A 25043-nucleotide genomic window follows, 5' to 3' on the forward strand; every position below is an offset into this window, starting at 1 on the left:
TGAAAATCATAGGAAACAATTGTTCTACTGTATTCTGTCCTGGACAGACCCCATATAGCGTACTTGTCGAGTTTTGGGCACCACCGTTCAAGCAGGACATTGACTAATTGGAACATTCAGAGAGGGCTATTAAAATGGGGAAGGATCCAGACATAAAATCCTATTAGGAATAGTTAAATAGTTTAGATAAAAATGGTATTTTAGAAAAGATAAGTGAAGGGAGATATGGTAATAGTAATAGTTTTCAGTAATCTGAAGGATTATCTCAAAGGGGGAATAATGGGTTTATCTCTATTGGTCCAGAAAGCAAGTCCAGAACTATTGGATTAAAGCTAGACAACCAGTTAAATGTCCTATGAACTGTTAGCAGTGAAACAGGCTGCCTGCCACTTAATGAGGTCTCCTTCACTAAAAGTCTTCAGAGGTAGGATGGTTATCTGTCAGAAATGTTTTAGTGGATTCTGCATCGAGCAGGAGGTTGGCCTGGATGACCCTTTCAACTCTAAGATCCTTTCATGGAATAATGTTAGACTGGGAATACTTATTCTTCAGGAATCTATGTTGAGTCTTTTTTATTACAGTTACTAAGCAATTTCATACGATTTGTTCTAGAACGTGTCAGGTGTTATAAACTGACCAATTTGTACTTTCCAGATCTCATTTTACTCCTTATTTGAAAATAGGATCAAATTGTGCTCCACTAGAAATGGGAAAAAAACCTTGACGTTGCCATTTGGATAATTCCTTTGTAGGAAAGAAGGCATCAGGAAATCCCAAATATTGTATCAGAAAATTAACTATGCACCTGAACTTTGCTGGGATGGATTATAACTGAAGACCAATTGGGCTTTTGTTTTGTTTTGAATTCCCATTCTTAGAAAGAACAGGTGCTTCCAAAATCTATGTTAGAACTATAATTCTAACATTAAGAGCCTACTAGAAACTATTATTTGTAAAATGCAAAGAAAATATCACTTCTTGACTGTTATTAAGCACTTTCTGCAGAAGAATCAAAGTCTCAAGCATAAAGTAAAAGGACTTACTGGCTCTATTCACTTAGAATAAAACAGTATTTTATAAATAAAAACAATATGATTTATTTCATGATTCCAAATATCACTAATGCTGAAAATCTGTAAAACAAAATTTTAATAACATTTTAATCAATTAAAATATTTAAATAAATACCCAAAGTACGAATAATAAATTGAAATTTTAACTCACCAGTGTTATATATAAATATAAAGTTTAGAAAAGCTAATACTGATAGTATTTCTACAAAGTATGGTACAGCATAAGAACTTGCTTTTTTATTTATTCTAATAGTATTTTTAAAAATAAAATTAGAAAGCTAATTCTAATTGTTCTTTATGCAGTTTACTAAACAAAGTAAATGACCATCATCATTTTCTTAAGAATCAGAACCTTTGTGGTTAATTAATTTATACAGCTGTCATTACAACTCTCCCTATTATTCATACTGCCATAGATTTTCTTCCCATTTCTGGCAAAGTTCCAGGGAAAGCCTGGGACTTATTAATCTGGCTTGGTGCAAAGTCTATTGATTGTGGCCTCGAGGGTAATAACTAAATAGAGCTGGAGCAACAAGTCAATAACACCATTGTTGCTACAGATTCAATTCACTTGAGAAGTGTGATTGTTTTACAGTGGCCAAGAGTAATCATAAGCAGATCAGCATGTTTGACAGTCTTTGCCCCATGTTAGCATTATGGCTTGTTTTAAAGCTTTCAGATGGATCACTTGAGAATTAAGGTGGGGTGCAGGGATTAGGAACCTTGTAAACTCCTTCATTACAGCTAAAAGGTTTGAGCTTTGCTTTTAACATTGAGCAAGTAAAGAGAACTCTATGCTTTAACAAAATAGGACTATGCTAATACATATGCTGATATATTTTTTTTAAAAAAAGCAACGGAAGTGATCTTTTTTCTCCAGGTGACTCTGATCAGACATAGGGTAGATATACTGTATAAACACAATCTTCTTCTGGTTGTCCTGTTTAGAACTGTTTGTTGTCTTGTATTTCATAAAATAAAAAGAGGCTATGGTGCCAGACAAATTAAGAGGGGGTAGGGGGTAGGGACAGTTGCAGTAATGGTTTCAAGTAATGTTGTCTATATTTAATATGGATACTACAAAAATATCTCTTAGAAGTGGTACATTTGAGGAATAAATGTATTCTAACATATAGATTCAACAGATAAATGTTTGGTCTGTGCAAATCTGTAAGAAAGGGTCTTTTATAAAGCATGTCAACATGTAAAAGAGCTCAACTTGAAGTGTGAGTTCACCCTGTTTTACTGAAGTCTGTCTTTTGCTGTCAGTGTTGATAGGACTTTCCTGGGACCATTGGAAAAGCAAACAGTGGTACATGCATACATTCACTTGCAGACAACCAGAAAGGTTCTTTAAGGCAGCACATGAGCCTTGGAAACATAGGGCTACTTTAATGTTTCCAGAAGATGTTTTACTTCTGACAACACACTTCACAGAATACCTCTTAAACAGCTTGCAGTAATTTAATACATATATTATAATTGTAACTAGGATTATAGCTACTCCTTTCATCTGTGAAGCCCAAATAATCCAGGCATACAGTATGATGTATAAGTGAATAAACCTCCACTCAGGCTAGTAACTGTAAACTGGGTTGACCTGGAACTGTTACATAAAACAGTTCCAGCTGTTACATCTGTGCTAGAAATTGATAGAAGCTGACTTCCTGTCATCATATTCCCTGTCTCATTGATAAGTCTCTACTAACAGAGAGAAGGATGAGACAGACTTTATACATACCAATTGTTTTTGTCTTCCATTCAGCTTTGTCCGATTCTCAGAGACTACCTGCCTGGACAAATCCCGGCAGTTTTCTTACCAAGGTTTTTTTTAAAGTGATTTGCCATTGCCTCCATCCTAGGGTTGAAAGGGAATGGTTGGCCCAAGGTCATGCAATTGACTATATGCTTTAGCCCAATGCCTTAAATACTACACCAAACTGACTCTCTCTCATATTGATTATGATGCCATTATTCACAATTCCATAAGACCAACTTTGCAAAGCAATTATGCATATTTCACTGCTAAGAGAGGAAGCAAAGTGAGCAAAACTCTTTCTCTCTGCTCTGGACTGTTTCCTTCTTTGCAAATCTCTCCAACAGAACATCCTTATTAGTGTGGAAGATATTTTGTTTACTCTCAACTATTCACCAAAGAAATTGCCAAAAATGGAGATGAGCAACACATTAGGAGTTCTTATGAGTGCTAAAAAGGCTGTACTGCTTATCTGTGGCAAATTTTTGAACGGTCATATTGGGTAGCTGGAAAACATTCTCTCTACCTTTTCCAGGATAGCCTCCCCAAAGGCCAAAGTGCTTCTTTCCAGGTGCACAGCCTCTACAGAATTCTCTTTTGGCTCTAACACGTGACAGGTAACACATAGGGACCAGCTTAACAAGGTAGCATTGCTTCATTGAAACAAATCATGTTACCTCTTTGCTTCAATAAAAAGAATTGTCTTGTCTGCATGGCAAGAATCTCTTCTTTGAAGTGAATTCAGGTCATTTTGAACACAATTAATTTTTGCCTTTTAGTGAAATGGTGATTTATACCAATAATTGGAGATACAGAATTTGGAAATGTGAGTTACCATTTCAGATGGATGCAAAGCCATATGATGAGACATAGAGATTTTTTTGTCATACCTTTTGAGTACAATTATCTTTACTTTCTCTATCCTTTGTCCTCTTTATTTTCTCTTGCTCAAAATCTTGATATTTCGATATTATAGCTATACCTGAATATAGTACAGTTGTTTTATTGGACAACCTGTGCTTGGAATTTGCCCCTTTTTATTTGCATTTATTGGCATTTACTAACAAAAGGTTGATATATTTCAATTAGCCCTAAATTTTTTGTACTGCTACAAAAGCAGTAGCATGTGTTTGACAGGCAGTTCTTTTTTATGTGGATAAACATGCTGATTTAGTTCCCTTATTATCAGTGCAGGTTTTATTTAAATTATTTGAAGTGAGTTACAAAATAGATGCAACATTTACAAGAATCAATAATAATGCAATAATTGAAATACCTATGGAGAAAAAAATCAATAACATTTACACCATGCTACAATCTGAGAGAAAATTGGTACAAATTGTACTAGAAATAGTATATAATTTTGTCAATAATTGCCAAATTGAATAAATCATACAATAACTGTTGCAAGTGCCATAACAAATAAGGGATTTTTTTACTAAATAATGTAGCTAAGCAAAAATAACCTCAAAAATACTAAGAAGAAATAGACCAAAACATTCAGAAAATTCTGATGATAAAATGTGAATTAAAAAAACAAATATATTTATTTTTATTTTATTTATTTTATTTTATTTTGAATTTGTATACCGCCCTTCTCCCTGAGGACTCAGGGCGGTGAACAGCCAAGTAAAAACATCAAATACAAATATTAAAATACAGTTAAAATATACATATATAAATTTGGCCCCATTGATTAAAAACAATAAACAAAACATTTAAAAACACTTAAAAAAATTAGGCCAGCCCGGCTTGCTGGAAAAGGAAGGTTTTAAGGGCACGGCGGAAGGCACCGAGGTCTTGGATTCTCCTTATCTCTGGAGGCAATTGATTCCAGAGGGTAGGTGCCCCCACAGAGAAGGCCCTCCCCCTGGGGGTCACCAGCCTACACTGTTTGGCTGATGGCACCCCGAGGAGGCCCTCTCTGTGGGAGCGCACGGGTCGATGGGAGGTCGTCGGTGGCAGCAGGCGGTCTCGAAGATAGCTAGGCCCTATGCCATGGAGCACTTTAAAGGTGATAACCAACACCTTGAAGCGCACCCGGAAGACCACCGGGAGCCAGTGCAGCTCGCGCAGGAGCGGTGTTACATGGGAGCGCCAGGCTGCTCCCGTCACTACCCGCGCTGCTGCATTCTGGACCAGTTGGAGCCTCCGGGTGCTCCTCAAGGGGAGCCCCATGTAGAGAGCGTTGCAGTAGTCAAGGCGAGAGGTGACGAGGGCATGAGTGACTGTGCACAGGGAATCCCGATCAAGAAAGGGCCGCAACTGGTGGATCAGGTGTACCTGACAAAAGGTCCCCCTGGTTACAGCCGTCAGATGTTCCTCCAAGGACAGCTGCCTATCCAGGAGGACTCCCAGATTGCGAGCCCTCTCTGTGGGGGCCAACGACTCGCCCCCAATAGTCAGTGATGGAGTCAACTGACTATATCGGGATGCCGGGAGCCACAGCCACTCAGTCTTGGAAGGGTTGAGCCTGAGCCTGTTCCTCCCCATCCAGATCCGCACAGCCTCCAGGCACTGGGACATCACTTCAAGGGCATCGTTGGGGTGGCCTGGGGTGGAGATGTACAGCTGGGTGTCATCAGCCTACTGGTGGTATCTCACCCCAAAGCCACGAATGATCTCGCCCAGCGGCTTCACATAAATGTTGAACAGGAGGGGCGAGAGGACCGACCCCTGAGGCACTCCACATATAAGAGGCCTTGAGGTCGACCTCTGCCCCCCTGCCAACACGAACTGCGACCAGTCGGAGAGAAAGGAGGAGAACCACCGTAATACGGTGCCCCCCATCCCCAACTCTTCCAACCAGTGCAGCATGATACCATGGTCGATGGTATCAAAAGCCGCTGAGAGGTCTAACAGGACCAGAACAGAGGAACAACCCCTGTCCCGAGCCCTCCAGAGATCATCAACCAACGCGACCAATGCCGTTTCCGTGCTGTGTCCAGGCCTGAAACCCGACTGGAACGGATCTAGATAGGATGTTTCCTCCAAGAATTGTGGAAACTGTCGCGCGACCACACTCTCAACAACCTTCGCCAGGAAGCGAAGGTTGGAGACAGGACGATAGTTGGCCAATATTGCCGGATCCAGGGACGGCTTCTTGAGGAGAGGCCTCACCACCGCTTCTTTCAAGGCGGCGGGGAAGTGACCCTCACTCAACAAAGCGTTGATAACACCCTGGAGCCAGCCTCGTGTAACCTCCCGGGAGGCCAGTACCAACCAGGAGGGACACGGGTCCAGTAAACATGTGGCCGCACTAAGTCTCCCCAAAATCCTGTCCACATCATCCGGAGTCACAGCATCAAACTCCTCCCAGGTAACATTCTCAAGACTATTCCTCGTCACCCTGCCCTGATCTACCCAGTCAGAGTCCAAATCCCCCCGGATCTGAGCGATTTTGTCATACAGGTATTGTCCGAAATCCTCCGCCCTGCCTTCCAAGGGATCCTCCCGCGCTCCCGGATGGAGCAGGGAGCGGGTTACCCTGAACAGGGCGGCCAGACGATTCCCTGATGACGCAATAGAGGCGGAAAAGTAGTTAAACTTTGCCGTCTTTATCGCCACTAGGTAGGTCTTAATATGCGACCTTACCAGTGTTCGGTCAGATTCAGCGAGACTGGCCCTCCAACCACTCTCTAGGCGTCTTTTCCGGCGTTTCATCTCCCTCAGCTCCTCGGTGAACCAAGGAGCCGCGAGGGATCGACACCGGGTCAGAGGCCGCAAAGGCACGACTCGATCCAAGGCCCCACCAGCCGCCCGATCCCAGGCAGCTACCAGGTCCTCGGCCGAGTCGTGTGCCAGATCTTCAGGAATTGGCCCAAGCTCCGTCTGGAACCTATCAGGATCCATCAGGCGCCTGGGGCGGATCCATCTAATTGGGTCCGCCTCCCTGCGGCGGGGTGTAGCGGTTCGAAGGTCCAGACGAAGGAGTGAGTGATCTGACCATGACAAGGGTTTCATATCTATATCCCCTATAATAAGACCACTCAACCACTGGCCAGAGACAAAAATCAGGTCCAGAGTGTGTCCCCCCCTGTGAGTGGGGCCATGAACTAACTGGGTCAGGTCCATGGCTGTCATGGAAGCCATGAACTCCCGAGCCATCTCTGACGTTTCACCAACGGACGGCAGATTGAAATCACCTATGACCATAAGCCTGGGTGTATCAACTGCCACCGTGGCTATCACGTCGAGTAGCTCGGGCAGGGCCGTTGCCACGCGGCAGGGAGCCAGGTACGTAAGCAGCAAGCCCATCTGAACCCCATGACCCCATCTCACAAAGAGGGACTCACATCCGGCAATCTGTGGCACAGTGGTCTCCCTCGGACCCAGACCTTCGTTAATAATAACCGCCACCCCCCCCCGCCCCTCCCCTGGGCCCTCGGCTGATGGAATGCTCTGAAGCCTGGTGGACACATCTCAATATTATATTTGATCCCAAAGAATATAAATAAAATGCATCATAATTAATTAAGATATATGCTGATAATGAGAAGAATTAGTCTGATACAATATTGGAAAAGGGAAATCTTGCTAATCATACAGGACAGGGAGATTAAAATTCAAGAATGTGCAGCAATGGAAAACTAACAGAACAGGCGTTTAACCAAATTCAAGCAGGAATAGTTCCCTTGTATACAATATAACAGAAGTCAAGGCAAGCTAAGACACTTTTTTGGTTTTTTTTTACAGAAAAGTAGAAACTGTTTAAAATCATCATCATTATCATCATTGCCATCATCAAAATGATCCAAACAGAAATATGTAATAATGCCCAAAATGCTCAATATAGAAATAATCAAGTAGTAATGAATGGCTAGGAATAAAGAAATGCAATTATAGGTTGTATTGACAGAAATACAGATTTCAAATTACAGAAAGCAAGAGTACCACTACATTTTGCATTATCTCGACTCCATCTTGACTACCGGGTAGTACCCATTTAGTATCCTGGCTAATACCATTTAGTTCTGGGTACTAAGCTCAAGAAGCTGAAACAAAGATAATAGGGAGTTTGGAAACTAAGCTCAACAAAGAAAGTTTGAGGGAACCATGTATCTTTATCATTGTGGAAAAATAACTAAAAGAATCCCTATTTGAATTGTTAAAGTACTTGAACAAGTGACCAAAAGCAAAATATCTTTAGGACTTAAAGGACAACAGATTGTAGCTGAGTATTTATAAGAAAATTCATAATATTAAGAAGAATTAGTGGAACAAATTACCAAGCAAGGCAATTATTTTCTCTTAATGTCATTGATTTTGCAATGCAATACATATCAGCAGTCTGGTTATCGTACCCTTCTTTCAAATAAACTATATGGAGTGATTTATGGAACACTCCAACTGCAAGGGTACTTGAATTTAGTAAATCATTCAGTCAACCATCACTTCAGATAAAATGTTTATCTCTGAATCCATTTCAATCCTTTACACATAAACAACTTTTTAATTATGACTTGCTATCCAAGTCTGGATTAAAGTTTCCTGCTTTCTGCAGTTGTCAAGATATACTGTTTTATATATTTTGACAAGAAATGTAGAAACTGAGTTTACTGTTGCAGAAAATCTATTTTACTATTCTGTTTATCAGCCATCCACTGACTGACCCAGGTAGGTGCATCTAACCAGTTTTTTATTTTAAAAAAATATCTGGAAAAAATGCAAAAGTAATCAACTTTTTTGTGCTTCTATTTTATCTCTGTTATCTGGGAGTCTGATTGTGATAGTAACAGGAGAAATAAAAGAAAAATCCTGACAATATTTTGAACTTTTTTGGGGGGGGGTCTGGACAGTGAAGAAGAACCTCTTGTATCTCTGGAAGACAGATATGGGTAAAAGGGAGGGGGAAGATTCTAGGCTGGAGGCCAGAGGGGAATGGGGGTAGTAAGCTGTCTATATTTTCTAAAAAAAGAAGAAGTTAAAAACCACCACCTACTCATCAGGTGGTTGGAGACTGTGGTTGTAACAGTGTGCTGCAGGCAGAAGTTCTGAAAATCCCAGAAAGTGTTGAAAACATCTCTAAACAAGGTATTTTTCTCTTGCACCTTTCTTGCTAAAGGTCCCAATTGCTGCCAAGAAAGCTAGTGAGAATGTTAGCTGTCAAATAAAAAATTTATGACAGTGTTTGGCAAAGGACTGTATTGCTGCTTGTTTTATAGTTTTCCACAAGGCTATTGAAGGGTTTTTTCTTCTTGTTTCTTTATTTCTTTTCTTTTCTTTTGTGAACAGTACTGTTCACTTATCACTGTGTTCTTTAATAGTAAAAAAAAGTAAATCCAAAGTAAGATAACTTTTTATTATTTAATAACTATCTCTAAGTATTTGCCATGAAACAAAACTATTTTTTCTATAACATTATTGTACATAGCAAATTTCTGTTAATAAAAAGACCTGATTGGCATCCTTATGGAGTGAGACAAATATTGCAATAAAAACATTGTGAGGTCATCAATTAAAACGTTTTGCTTTAGCATTTTTGTTTGTTATATCATCACGTCTGGGTCAGTAAACTACCTTTTAAAGACATTTGTTCACAACATTGTAAACATTTATAAATGGAAAAGATGGAACTTAATAGGCTGAAATTGGGTTGTTCACCAATATTACTATACCGTTTTAGCCACATAAGTAAATTAATGTTGGATTATATTGATAATTTTGACAAATTTAATATATTAACAGCAGTAATTAAGCTAGCTGATAGCGACAGTAATGATCTTTTTAAAGTTCTTATGTCTGTTACATGTTACAAAATTATCTCCCTCTCTCTCTACTGAACTACAGTCAGATTGGGAATCCAGCTGATTGTTGTTCTATTTAACATAGTAGTGGTATTCACTTACCTTCGCTACCGGTTTGCACCTCTGCGCATACACAGGGTGTCCATGATGACATCCAGGCGGGTGGGCAAAGCCTCCCGCTGCTGCCGCCACTACCGATTCACCCGAACCAAGTAGAACTGTTAAATTCCACCACTGATTTAACAAAGGTTTCATCTTTCTTGTGCTAAAAAAAATGCATATAATTACTCAGACACTGAACTTTGGAAGAATATGGAACTTAGGGGTGATTCAGGCATACCTATGGGCATCCACAGAAGAGGAACTGTTTGTATATGTATTAACATAATGTGAGTTGCAATATTTCAATGCAAACTACATCCTTTTGTTACATGCAAGTATATTCACAGAACTCGTGTTGTAACATTATGTTGTATGTTTTGTCATTGTGATGTCATTGTAACTAGCTTCAAATGTCTATGAATACAACCCATAGAAAATTAATATAAAGCAAAAAACGGGGGGAGGGGGCTTCCTTCTTCAGCAGTAACCAAAATGCATGAAATTTGTATTTTCAGCTAGAGACCCTATAGAGCTAGCCAAGCTGTATTTATTAAGACCTTACTTCATTTGCCAGAGTTTTGCAGTGGGCAACTACAATAAAGGATCATCACATAGATTTGTTTTTAAAAAATCTATTTCAAACTTTAGAGCCATGAGGGATGCTTCCTAGAAAACTCTATTGTAGTCAACACTATTGTGGGAAAACAACCAGCATGGAATGCTGCCATCTTTTTGATTATATAGAAATTATTTGTATAACTCGGTTTTCTTTGCCCAGGAATCAATTTATTTCTCAAGGCTATTTTACATGTGCATTGTGCACAGAGATACATATGGAAATGTTTCACATAATTGCTGCAGGGTTAAGAGATTCCTAGCCAATGTTGCTGTACATGACCAGCAGTTCTTTAGGCAAAGCTCAGGAACTCTTGAATGACAGAAATCATATAAACTGTATTATACCACATTTTAGTTTATATAGTTCATGGAGTTTGACATAAATATTTAAAGACTGTAAATAAGGGGGGGGTTTCTATGAAAGAAAACAGAGGTCAGATGTGTCTCTGTCACGTCTGAAATATCTGTCCAGCCAAAGTCCAAATCTGAGCAAAGCTAGCATCTTTATCTGGTAGATGCCAAGAGCATTCATCACAATGATCCTATATAAGCTGTCCTGGCTCTTCCTTACCCAGGAGGGATTTGGTCACCTGAAGCAGAGACGCTGGTTGGCTATTTGAAAATGCAATAGGGGCAGAGATGTGGCGGCCCCTAGGGGGAGAGCCTTCTCTGTGGGGGCACCTACGATCTGGGCCGAGCTCCCCCCGGAGATACAGAGGATCCCGGATCTGCGCACCTTCCATCGCGCGCTTAAGACTTTCCTATTCCATCAAGCTGGCCTGGCCTAAATCTTCTCCCCTTTTTAAATGTAAATTTTTAAATGTAAATTTTAATTTGTTTTAAATTATGGGGTATTTTAAATTCAGCCAAATTATTTAATTCGTTTTTAATTCATTTTAAATTTTTTGTATTTATGTGTTTTATCTCGTGGCTGTTCACCGCCCTGAGTCCTTCGGGAGAAGGGTGATATAGAAATTTAATAAAATGAAAAAAAAAAATGAAAAAATGTAATTACACTTTACTGCCCTTATCACAACAAAATAAGTCTTAATATAGACTCTTACCTGGGTTCAATCAGCTTCACTCTTTGTTACCCTCCAATAGCACTCCAGGTGTCTATTACCATGTTTCTCCCCAAAAAAAGACCTATCCTGAAAATAAGCCCTAAATTGATTTTTACACCCAATATAAGCCTACCCCCCCCCAAATAAGCCCTAATTAAGAGCCCACTCACTCTGTGGTGCATGGGGTGGGGTGAAGTGATGGGTAAAAATTAAGCTAGGGTGGGGATGGGGGGGTGGATCTGCCCTACTACTTACCTTCGGACAGTTTCAGCCAGGCCTTGCACACCCTGACACCTGTCTTGCTGGCCTAGTTTTTCTGCAGCTGCCAAGGCCGGTAAGACTTTCCTGAAGGCCTCTGTAGCTGATAACCAGATCAATCCAGAGCTCTGTTATCAGCTGCAGAAGCCTTCAGGAAAGCCTTGCCAGCCGCAGGACAAGTTCCTTAAAGCCTCTGACAGTGAAAAGGAGGTCAGGGGTGATGCGCACAAGTGAGGTGAGTCAGTGGAAGACATCCTCCCAAAATAAGACCTGGTGCCTTTTTTGGTGGCAAAAAACATATATAAGACTGGATCTTATTTTCGGGAAAACACGGTATGTCAATTCATATCTCTGAATTTCTCAGAAAACCATAGAATGTCAGGAGATCCATGCAAACAGAGAGTCCATATCATGGATGAGGGAAACTTTATTAGATACTGATCTGGCATTCAATGGCAACAAGTAGAATCTAGAATGTCGAAACCCTAAAAACCAGGCCCTGGAATTGACTTCGGGCAGAATATGGTATCAGTCATAAACACCCATGGCTGCTTTCCTGGGAGCAGCCTGCCTCTTGTCTCCAGCCAATTGCAATGCCCTCTCCCCATTTTAGCCATAAGCCTTCCCTCCCAACCCTCATCCTACAACCATTCCATCTTTTGGGGTTTTAGTCAAAGCCTGTTTCCATCCAATCCTCAAAAGTTTCCAGGTATTAGACCAAGATTTCCTGTCTCCAATCCACATATTTGTGATACCATATTGGTTGATCTTCTGTCCCAGTGGCTTCAGTAGATGGCAAATAACAGGGGGAGAAGATCAAGTCTATGACTAATTCAGGTCCTCTTCTATCTCTATCCACAATGACTGACTTGAGTCAGTCACTCAAGAAGGAAGAGAAATTATCCAAACCAATGCTTCCCTATTCCAATCATCATAGGCAGTCCAGAAGGATACTGTAACTGATGATATCAAAAGCTTCCAAGACTCAGCAGGACAAGTGTCACTCACCTATTGCAGTTCTGTGATAGGTCATCAATAATGTATTTCAGCATCATACATAGGCCTGAAACTCAACTTTAAAAAACCTGGGTAATCCATTTTATCTAAAGTTCTCTGCAGCTACAATCCAATCATCTTTTCAACTACCTTCTCTTAATTGGTATTAAAAGCAGTTATTAAAATATATGTCCTACTGTTCCAAGTTTGTTTCCATTTTTTTGTGGCTTATCATAGTGTTTGTAGTGCATAGTCTTCAGGCACAGGCTTTAATTTAACAGACATCGGCACTAATAGGATGGAAAAATTGAAGTTTTAATATAAGCAGTGTAAAAACTCATTGGAAAGATTGTACAAACAGAATACTTTTGATATTCAATTTTTCCTCCCATGTGCACACTATCGAGACTGGGATTATTTAAATTTTATCTCAACACAGTAATATTGCTAGTACAAAGGCCTCTAAAATTATTTTTATTTCCATTATAACATGTATAACATTTTAGTCAAATATCAATAACTTTGACACAGTATGAGACTGTTTCTAAAAGTAATCTTGATTTGTATTCAGTATGTTTATACACATATGTCCATACAAATATGTAGTGTCCCTAGAGTTCAAAATTCAAACATGTGACAAGTCATTAAGCAAGGACAACCTGTATTTACTTCAAGACTGGAGAAAGCTCCATATATGCAGTGGGACATATATGTAGAGCTGCTTGTGACACTGAAGTTAACATGATTGTAGACATTTAGGTATTCAAAAATCCCATATGTGTATGGACATACTGAATACAAGTCCAGATTTGCCTCACGAAGGGCCAGACTAGGTCCAGCAGTGGGAGGAAGAAAATAGTGAAGATCAGATGGGGATATCAGTGGTGATAGAGTGGCCAAAAGGACAGGGATTGGGGGAGGAGATAGGTGGGGATGTATAGTTGAAGCAGGATAAACATGGCAGGGCAGCAGAAGCATTGTCTATCAGGTAAACAATTTCTGAATCCCTCCCTCCCTGTCTCTTTGTCTCTCATTCCTTCTCTTGCTATTGCCAGAATTTCACTGAATCAGTTGGGCAAAAAAATGATCTTTATTTGTTCCACTGGCCTTCTGCAAAATTAGTTTATGAACCACTTTTAGGGTAGGTTCAAAGCACACAGCACAGGTATGGCTGTCAGGATTGTTGTCTGAAATGTCTTCAGAGTGGAAAGACTGAAATTATTGTACAAAACAAGTCACAGCCATGTGGAGGTGTGCAATCCTGCTCATTATCTTTGGAAAAATGGGGAACCAAAAAGCACAGTAAAAAAATTAAATTTTAATAATGCTAGTGATATTTTCTAAATCCTTTTTGACAGAAAGGTTCTCATTATTTTTATCTGTCTCAGAGTAGGGTTCTTTAATGCCATTCTCACAAATGGCCTTAGCCATGATTGTTTTCTTTTCTTTCTTTCTTTTTCGTAGCATTCAAGGAAGGGAGTGGAGGCCAAGAATATATATATATGTATGTATGTATGTGTGTATATATATACACACACACACACACACACACACACACACACACACACACATACATTTTTCTATCACACATAAAGTGACATAAAGTACTAATATTTTGGAGAGTGCATTTTCAGGAACAATTGCTGCAAATGTGTGTGAGGGGAGTATCTTTTTCCTTTCTTGACTGAAAAGAGGTCAACATGGTTAAGGCAACTGTAGACAACATTATATAGAAAAAGACATACATCCAAAGACAGAAAAGGGAATATATCTAAATTTTGATGTCTAAAAATGATGTCCAGGATCTAATCATTCAGGTATTTTGAAATAGTTGGCTGATTGAAATAACAGTTAAGGTTCTAGTTTTTGTCTCTGTTTTACAAGAGTTGGAATTGTACTATTTGGAGATTGTTCATTTTGTTTTCTTAAAATTTGTGACATATAAATGAAACCAGGATTACCACAGTAATTATTTTCTTCCTGCTAGCTTTTTCTCTGTGTACTGTATGCTATGACTAGTGAAATAAAGCAGATGACTTTTTTTTTCTTCCTAGGTTCAGAACCTAGATTCTGACACTTAATCAAATCAAATCTTTATTACAATCAAAGATCAGCATAAAGAGGGTGGGGTAAAGTCAATGAAAAACAAAAACAATATATCAGAATCTAAAAAATAATCATAATTATAAAAAGCTACAAGATGTAAAATAAACAGTATATACATAAAACAAGCATCTAAATGTCTCTAAAAAGAGAGATAGGAACATTAGAGGATGTAGGAGAGCATAGAAATTAACATGTGGCAGACTGAATCTAACACAGTACAGAGCACTCTACTATGACAAACTAGATGCTCATTGAGATTAGTTTATAGCACAGGTCAACATCTGATCGATTTTAAGCACTGCTGCGAAGAACATTACATGTTATATAGCAGGCTTTATATCTGAAAGCAACAGGGAGGTATAGAATTGTCCTGTGCACCCTGTACATTTATATAATAATGGTGAGATGAGGCTTGTACAAATGTCTCTGTAATACAAGCACTACAGAAGCATGTCCTGAGTTACAGTATAGTGGTATTGTCTCTCCAAGTATAGAATCTGCATGTAACAGCTTTCAAGGACAACTGATCGGTGGGCATGACATTGTGCCAGAATAAAGGCCCTTAGGACTAAGTACTTGGAATTTAGTTTGTTTTAGGGGAGGCAGAGTATTTGTTGGATTTACTGGCAATAAATGTTGGAGACCTGGGTAGATCCAACTGGCACCCTGGGTCTTTTAGATGCTGTATAATAAGTGTTTTGGCCTGATCATACCCCATGCTGAGTAGAAAACCTGGAGAGGAGCTCAAGGATGAAATTTTGGTTGTCGCTGCTTTTTTCCATATGGACTGAAAGTCATCCCTCATAGTTAATGGGACAAGTCTAAGGAGAAAAAAAGGATAGTTTGAGCCAATAGTCGAGTATGGTTACCCACACTCTATCTTTCATTTTCACGAGGCCTGTCTTTAAAAGAGTGGTATTAAAAACATCTTTTGGGGTTGAAGAGCCGATCTTAGGAATTTGGACAGAACAAGTTTCAGTAATGCAAAAGTGAAGAAGTTATGCAAATAACTTGACTTCCAATAATTTGAGTGCTGCAAAAATGTACTGACCACTCTTCTCTTGAGGAATTTAAGGATAGCAGATGAGCTGCTCTGCATTTCAGTGATGTAGTCTCCATGGAGTTTCATACTGTTGGCCAAATAAGACTATTCCTAAGTATTTAAAACAAGGACCCCCAACAATCTTATCACAATTGTGCTGCCGAAATGGCACTTGATCTTTTTGGCAAATGTCTCTCACACCCAAGTAGAGAAGAGAACAGAGGTGCAAAGGTCTCTTTGCCAAATAAGGGAGTAAGTCTCTTGATTAGTGGCACCTGGATGAAACTTTATTTAAAAAACAGCTCTGAGCTTGTTTCACTTTGCTGGAAACAATGTCTGACTTCCAGCTCTTGTTCGATGTTCCTGTTTGTGTAAGAAACTTTGAATCTCTGTTCTGGCTAACAACCTGGTTCTTGGAACCCTAGAATGGGTTGTATTGAGAGGAATTATTGAAAAGCTGACATATTTGGTGGCTGTATTCTGCCATGGTTGATGGATCTACTTTTTTGTCTTCAGTTGACCATTTCTTCCCCTGAAGAAATGACTTGTCTTTTCAAATATTGAGCCAAGTTTGTTTTTACAGTTGTCAATATGTATCAAATTGTGGAATTAGTAAATTTTCTGAGTTGTACATACAGTAATAATTATAATTGATACCCAATATACCTAATCTGTCATTTCAGTTCAAATTTCATTTTCATTATTTTCTAAATGTTTTGATGTATTTCTTTCTAATGTTTTTGGGGGGAAGCTAACAAAACCACAACATATGGTCCTATTTTGTTCCTGTAATTTCCAACATAAAAGACTAAGTTTGTCTGGCAGGCTGTAATTCTAGTGGAATATTGTTCTGTCCTGCTTTCTCAATATTCTCCTCTTCCTGGACTATTGACTATGCTTTCAATCACCATATTAGCATGGTTGACTAGGTATAATTTTCTGCCCCTCAATATGGTACAAAACTTTATTCCTTTCAGCAAAGTAAATATCCCTTATTAAATCTGAATTAGACTTCATTGTGATTTATGTGGTCTCTCCATTTTAGAATAGCTATAGAAACTAAATGCTTGGACACGCCATCAAAATGTAGGACATTCAGACCTACATGCATTGTAATCCAGATTGTATTTTATGAGCCTCTTTCTGAAATTTCAGTACACAGATTTGAGAATGGGTAGGATGATAGGATGGAAAACCAATTCCTGCCCTTGATCCTAATAATTCAATCACTACAATTACTTTGGAAGTTTAAGATTACATTTTTCTATTGTTAATTTTTAACAATAAATTTAAAATATGTTTTATTTAATTTGCATTCGTCAGTTTGTTTGCTTTGTGTATGAGTAGATTTTCCTTAACAGTCCATTTAGGTTCTTGGGGTAGGGTAGGGTAGGGTAGGGTAGGTATAGGACAGGACAGGACAGGACAGGACAGGACTAGTCTATTTGGGCTAATTGTGGTCATAAGTCAAGGACTACCTCTATTGCACAAAATAATGTAATTGTGGTCATAAATCAAGGACTACCTCTATTGCACAAAATAATGTAGAAGATTTTAACCTGGAATCCTAAATGTTGTGTCCTTCCCCTTAATGAATGCTACTTTGTTTGTTTCCTAAAGGATTTTAATGAATGTTTAACACAAGAATAGCTTTAGTATATCATATAATGATAGGAACAGTATACTGTATTTTGAAATTTCTGCAAATATAGCCAAACTGAAAAATTCATCTCAGAACGGATACATAAATTGTAAATATGTAATTCTGTCACACTAAATTCATGCAAAGCAAAAACATTGGCAAAACTATAAAATATAGGCTTGATATCTCTTGGCCTGGAGTTTATTTTGAAAATTATCTTCCTATATCCTTGAAGGGTTGATGTTTTATGTACAGAGTTTATCTGCACCCTAATACAGCATATCAGGAGTTATCTTTTTTAGTGTTAATTCAGAAGTCAAGCTAATCTTGCCCATTTTTTTGTTTGGTGGTTTCTGACAAATTTATACTAAAAGCATGTAGGCAGGATTCTAATAAGGATCGCCTAAAATTTAATGGTTATTATTAATAGTAGATCTAGAAATTATATATAAAACACAGGTTCTGCTTAGTGCTATTTGGATGAATCTATGATTAATTAAAGATTTGTTCATTCAAATCAAGCTTTATAAATCCTGTTTCTGGAATAATAAAAATCAATAATTATTGTAATAGCCCAATCTTTCCTAGATTGTGGAAATCTGGAATAGATTTTGTCCAGTACAATTTATTTGGAAAAGTTTTCCCCCTATAATTTCTGGTGACACATTTGTTCAGAGAGCTTAATGTATGATTTAATTCTCATGGGTACACAGTCCTGTTACCCAAGTGTCTGAAAAACTTTTTTTAAAAAAATCTGAATTCGTTGCCCAGCTTTATTATAACAGCAGTTTGTGAGTCTATAGGAAAAACTTTGTGAATTCAATATGTAGGCTGCACAGAATCAACAGATAATTCATCTTAATATCAGCAATACTGTGATTCATAATGCAAACTGGGAGCATCCTTGAAGTTTTAGTCACACATTCCTTTTAATTTGGCCATGCACTCTTTTAAAGCTACAGTGTGCTAACTTAATAAAATGCGGCATGCAAATGCACAAGTTTTTGCCTTCAGGCATTTAGCCATGATGTTTTCGTGGTGTCTCCTTTCAAGTATATATTCTTTCTTAAATTATTTACCCTGTAAACATGCTTTGCATTTTCAAAGGAGGCTCTGGCTTCCCTGTCTGAGGGAGTTTGCTGAGGTTTTTTAGGTGAAAGGAATCCAAAATTACAGACAGAAGTTGGGTTTTTTTGTTTTTTGAATAAGCTATGTGGTTTTTTGCAGATGATGGTGATCCTTACTTTTTTTCTTTCCCTCCTCCACTTGAAATTTCTTGTTGCGTTGCCTGGAGCTATACCCACTGGCAGTGTCTGGCTGTGACAGTATTAGAAACCTCTTTACAGATGGGCCCTGTCAATGCCAACTCCATTGTTCTGCCATCTGAGCTGGTTTGATTACAGAATGTTACTGAAATCCCACTCAGCGCCCCCAATTCGTTTCTTTAGTGCTCTGGGTTGTTGACTTGCAGTCTGAAATGTGCTACTGGCAGAATCAAAGTTTTTCATGGTCTATTCTCTCCTGTTGCCTTCCGAAGTGGAGCTTTACTGTTCCAGCAATATTTCCAAGATGTTATTTGCTCTGCTTCCCTAGTAGTGAAGCAATGAAGCCAACGTAACTTTTGCAACAATGGAAAAGAATCTTATTATTGAGTAAAATATAAAGAATAGTGATAATTCAGAAAAGGAGTTTTGATAGCATCCTTCCTATTTTATGATTAATTTGTTCTGTTCAACGTTGTATCCTTAGATGCAATGAGCTAGCTAATTCAAATTCCTCAAAGTTAACCTTTGATATACACATCCTACATTTGCACTTTAATGGAACATTTAATTAGCAGATATAGGTGGGGGTCTGCAAAGATTTGTCTTCTCATGAGGAGGATTTTAGAGACAAGTTTGCTGATTAACTAATCTTGCAATCAAGTGTGCAGCCAGAAAATCAGAACTGAAACATGTGAAGAGATAATTTCGTTTATTCTTCCCCCTGTTTAATTTAAGAGTACTGAAACACCAATAACTAGGTCAGATATGAAGCAATGGCTTAAGAACGCTAGCGTCTTAGATATATGCATTTGTCCAAATATGTGCTCAAATGAGGAAATATCATCCACGCTTAATCCTCTGCACATTAGCATTATGGATGCCTTGGAGCTCTCATCCCATACATACAACGGTTGTCAGCCACAGTTGTATAGAGGCATATTACTCTATTTTATTTAAGGCTGAATTTAAAAGACTTTTCGTGTTTTTCAATGTGCTTTTTTGCACAGTTTCAATTTTCCTAAGGTATTCCCCCCCACCTCCACATGATCAATGAGATTGAGCAGACAAATCTTCAGGCTGCTTTTCATGCAGTTAGTTATTTTGGTCAAATAGTTGTCTCTGAAGTGTTGTTTTAGAGAATACTACATATGAAAAGGGAAATAATATAACAAAGAGAATGAATGAATGAATGAATGAATGAATGAATGAATGAATGAGAGAGAAAGAGAGAGCTTTAAACTCAGGTGTTAATCCACATTGCAAACTAATAAGAAGCAGAAGTCCCTTTAATTAGCTTTAGTTTGTTAGACCATTAAACATGTTTTTTTTCCTTCGAAGAAAGACAGAAAACTCTGCTCATTTTGGCAGAGTAAATATTGCCTGTTAAGTTTGAATTAGCTGTCATCGTGGGAGAATTAATGCTGTGCTATCCTTTCTAGTGAGGAAAGGAAAAATAAACGAGACAGATCTTAGTTTAGCTTTAAGTGATAAATGAGGACAAAGCAGGCCATTCATCTCCTGCTAGCAAAGTGGACACAAGCACTAAAGCAGTTTTGCGGAAGACGTGTCAGCAAATGTGATCATTTTGTAACCTGTCAGGAGGATAGAGAGCTGGTCCTTTTAAAGTGTCACAGGGGAGTGTGTTTGTCTGATGTGACAGTTTTCATCCATCCATTTACTTCTTTTTTTTAAGGTGAATGTTGGAGCAAGAGGGAACACTGTGAAAAAAAACAGGGAGTGATCTGAAATTGATTTAAGACTTTCTCTTACTTTCCAAAGCATCTTGTCCTATCTCCATTAATTTGTGTGTGTGTGTGTTGGGGAAGAGTGGTGTACAAGAAATTACAATTTATAGAGTTTACAAATTGCAATCTTAAAAAAAACTTACTGTTTTTTTTTTGTCAAATAGTTTAACTAACTGATAACTAAGCCTAATAAATTTATTGTACCCAATCTCATTGAAACCTTCAATAAAACTTTCTAATTATTTTTTTTGTGACTGACTCTGATTATATACCCAAATCATCCTGACTAATACCTTATTTGAGGTATATAGATAAAAACACTATGTTGGATTATTACAAATATATCCTACAAACAGTCCTGATTGTTCAGTCATAATTATTATGTTTGATATGATTTACACTTATTCTGTTTTAAGAGCTCTTAAACTACTCATTGTCATTTAAATAGTGATGAGTGATTGCTTGTATGCTAACAAAATAAGAGATTCATCTCTGCAAATGGTGAATAACACAGAGTGTTATTGCTTCTTGAATCTTTTATTGCTCCTCCTTACTATACAACAGGATAAAGCTTGCCTTATTACTCTGTTTATGCTACTGAGACAAAGATGGCTTTTAGAGCATGAAATCCACAGTTTGACACTTGCTTCTTTATAATAAATTATCCTTTTACTCAAAACTAATTTGGTATTTGATAACAGTAATTGCATCATATTTCCATTCCAGTAATGCTTACTTCATGGCAAAATGTCTTTTCTATGGATTAAATGGCAAAATTATTCCAGGAGGTGCATAAAGGTTTATGGCATATTATTTGTAGATAATATGACAAAATCCATTTTTCTATGCAATCCAATAGACAGGATGGATTTAGATATATAGATATATACAAGTAGTCCTCGACTTACAACCATAATTGAGCCCAAAATTTTTGTTGTTAAGTGAGACATTTGTAAAGTGACTTTTGCCCCATTTTATGACCTTTCTTGCCATGGTTGTTAAGTGAATATGGCTTCCCCATTGACTTTGCTTGTCAGAAGGTTGCAAAAGGTGATCGCCAGGTTATGTCAACAGTCATCAATATGAGTCGGATGCCACGCATCCGAATTTTGATCATATGACCATGGGGACGCTTCAACGGTCGTAAATGTGAAAAATGGTCATAAGCCACATTTTTCAGTGTCATTGTAACTTTGAATGGTCACTAAATAAACTATTGTAAGTCAAGGACTATCTGTATATGGGTGTATGTGAGCATGTGTGTTTGTGTGTCGTACGTACACAGAGAAAGTTTAGATGACTAATTAAACAATGATTTATATAATTCATGTATATATTTTATAGGCTAATCCATTAAGGAACTGATAGCCAAATTAAAATTCTTGGGGCCTTGCACTTATTTCTTTAAAATGTCTATCTGGAAAGAGGATTGATCCAGAACTGTGGCAAAGGCAAAAGAAAAAAACATAGAAGTGTCTGTGTATGTGCACGCGCATCACTTTGTTTCATTTGGGGGTAATCATTATTTTATAAAATGCAGAAAAGAAGGAAAAAGTAGTATTCCAGAGAAAATAAAGGTAATGGAGAGAAAAAAGTGGAATTTAGTTTGCATCAACACCAGCAAATTCCATTAATTTCCTATTCTTAAACACTTCAAAAACTAAGAGATGCAATTATCTACTCATTCCTCGGAAGCAAAAATAAGCAAAAACAATATAGCAAATAGTCTTAAAGGCTACTTATCTATGTTTTGTGGGATATATACATAGAAAATCAGTTAACATACACATCTTTTATTGTCTTTTACCCCTTTCTCTTTTTTCTCCTCCTAGAATCATCCAGAACCGGATTTTGCTTGTTATCTTGGCAGTCATCATCATCTTTGCAGTTCTGATGGTTATTTTTTTTTCTGTCAGGAGACATTGATATCTTTGTTCTTTGCTAACCAATAGCAAACAGCTTCAGAGTCATGAAGACAAAGTGGCCACACGAATCATTCTCTTGCACTGAAATGGCTCTCCTTCTCAAAGCCCACAGTTGATCTCTGGTGCAAATAGCAGAAGGGTATGTGTCATTATTGGCTGCATGTTGATTAAATAATTGTCTTTGGTTTAGCGATATTTCATAATAGGAATTTCCATATTTAGCATATGGAACAAGCATCACTATCAGATATGAAGACTGCCGTCATAATTACTGAACTAAATTTAAGGGCAAATAGTTTATACTGATAATGACAACAATTGAGACACACAATTTCTATTGAATTGGTATTTAAATCTTTATATTTTATAATCCTGGAAATAGAGGCAAATCAATAAATAAATAAATCCACACCTATCCCTTGTCATTCTCCTAACTCTAATATAACTCTAAAAGCAAAGAAGTTAATTTCTAATAAATATGCAGCTTTTTCGAAAGTATGATTTAATGTCCACGGTGAACTTAATATTTCAAGGTTTATCACTTGGATTTTCATTTACCCCATGTTCTGAATTGTCAACTAAATTTATTTTGCAGTTTTCCCCATGACCATGACATTACAGTTAGTTTTGCTTTGTATTATTGTTGTTTTAATGTATATGGAGTTCAAATCAAGAACATACTGTTTAATAAATTTAGGAAATCACTTCATGGATCTTAATGTAAGAAAATAATGGCATTTAAAAATATGCGAATTGTGCTAGAATCAGTGTGCTGGTACTGTGGTTGAATGAATATTCTGAATGAATTGTATCCAAAGGTAATGTTCATTTGCTTTAAAAAAATGTCTTAAATTAATGTTTTTGGATAAAATCTGTTCACATCAGGCTCTGTAAAATAAATTAAGCCAGATTTCACTTATCTCCCCTTAGCCTTGTTTTGATAATGATTTTACCCTCTTATCTCCAACCCGATTTACATCATCTGTATTTGGATACTGCATTGTAAGTCAAGTCCTCAACCTTATAAACTTGCCATGGCTTTGTATAGCCACATGGCAAGTTTACTGTCTAGTCTATGCAGGAATATTGTTCAATATTCCTGCATAAACTAGATAATTCAGATAGGATGACCTCAAAATCATATTTTCAATGAACACACATATTGCTTGAACACTCCTATTACTGTATTTAGTATTATGTGAAAAGCTTTTTTATGTTTGTGCACATTTAATATATATGAAATAATGGATAAGCTCTACAGTCTCACACACATTCACACCATCCATTAGACATAACTGGAAATACAATCTAGTGTTAAAACTGAATTTTATGAGATTTTCCCCTACTCATCCATGTAATTCAAATAAGCAGCTTCCTCCACTGCCCCTAATGATTGTCCAGCCCACCATCTGTGAACATATTACATAGTATCCACACTTACTAGTGAATTTACTTTATTTGGTTCCCAATTTCCCTGAATGTTGGGAATTATGGAAACTGTATTTTCCAATGTTCCTTGAATTCATTGGGCAAGCAGGAAGTTTTCATGATAACATTTGAAGTTCCATATTTATTTTCAAAGATTTAAAATTGTTATGGAACAAACTAAACCATATTACAGAGGCACAAAATATTGGCAATCAGCCGAAGGTCATAAGAATCTAATAGCTTTATTCTACCTAGTATTTAAAAGAACACTTCCATGATATCCTTGTTCAAACACTCTGGAATGGAATTTGGCCCTAAACATGTTTACTATACCAAGAAACAAAGAACTGAATGAATTTTATGTTGATGTAGCTGAGTCAAATAAAACTAGTGTAGCTTAGTAAAGAAATTCAAGATGAAGAGATTCACAAGAGAAATGTTGTTTATGGAAAAGGGTTAGGGCATGTATGTCTTCAGATAAATCATTTAAGTTGTGTAAACAGAACGATAGCTTTTACCTTCTTAATAATAGGGAAGGGCTGAGTTCATGGATTCTGGGCAAAAGGGGATGAAGCAGATGCTTTCCAGTGTTAAAAGTATGTATCAAAGCAGGTCAGAAGATGTACATTTTCACAAATCCTTTGTTCTGAAAACAGCTACTGTAAATATAAAGTTCAAAGAAAATATATTAAATTGTGTTTACAGGCTATTTGTTATTGCTTGTCATTTTTCTGCCTCTTAATGCCAGTGGTGAAATCTGCACTTAATCCTGGTACATTTAGCTAGAACTTTTTTCCAAAAAGATTTATTCTGTCTTATTTAAAAAATGTACGGTAACTATAACAGTCCCCTGTAGAAATGCAAAATAGTCCTGAGCATTTATTTTAAAAACTCACAGCACTTTTAAATTCCAACTATTTATATCTTTGCTAATCAGTTATACTCCATAGGCTTCATAAAACAAATTTGTCACAGTAATATTATTGTGTTTGATGATCTGATAATCAAGCCAAGGCCTCAAAATATAGACCTTCTGTGATGTGTTTAGATGTGCTGATTTCTAAACATCTTACAGAAGTCATAAACAGTTTATGTATGAATTTATCCTAAGAATATGTAGGATGAATCCAAAAATTTAACATACCTAATTATTTACTGATGCTCTGTTTCACCCAAACTAATGAATACATGATAAAGTCATGTGTTTTATGTAAACCCACAAAGAAAAACCTCATTCACTCAAGTATACCTCACTTTAGATATCAGATGTAGATTAC

General features: G+C 37.5%; 1 protein-coding gene across 4 annotated transcripts in view; it reads left to right on the forward strand.

Moving 5' to 3' along the window:
- The window catches only part of VTI1A (vesicle transport through interaction with t-SNAREs 1A), a 227356-nt gene extending 202881 nt beyond the window's left edge, over positions 1–24475 (forward strand). For all 4 annotated transcript variants that reach the window (XM_034440119.3, XM_034440117.3, XM_034440120.3 and 1 more), the window contains one exon: positions 22246–24475. Coding sequence is in view for 2 of the 4 variants with exons in the window: in XM_034440117.3 (XP_034296008.1) it covers positions 22246–22339 (94 nt within the window). In the remaining 2 variants the exon portion in view is untranslated. The remainder of the gene's footprint in view (positions 1–22245) is intronic.
- The last annotated feature ends 568 nt before the right edge of the window (positions 24476–25043 follow it).

The sequence above is a fragment of the Pantherophis guttatus genome, chromosome 6, assembly GCF_059756535.1.
Source record: "Pantherophis guttatus breed Tessera chromosome 6, ASM5975653v1, whole genome shotgun sequence".
NCBI lineage: Eukaryota > Metazoa > Chordata > Lepidosauria > Squamata > Colubridae > Pantherophis > Pantherophis guttatus.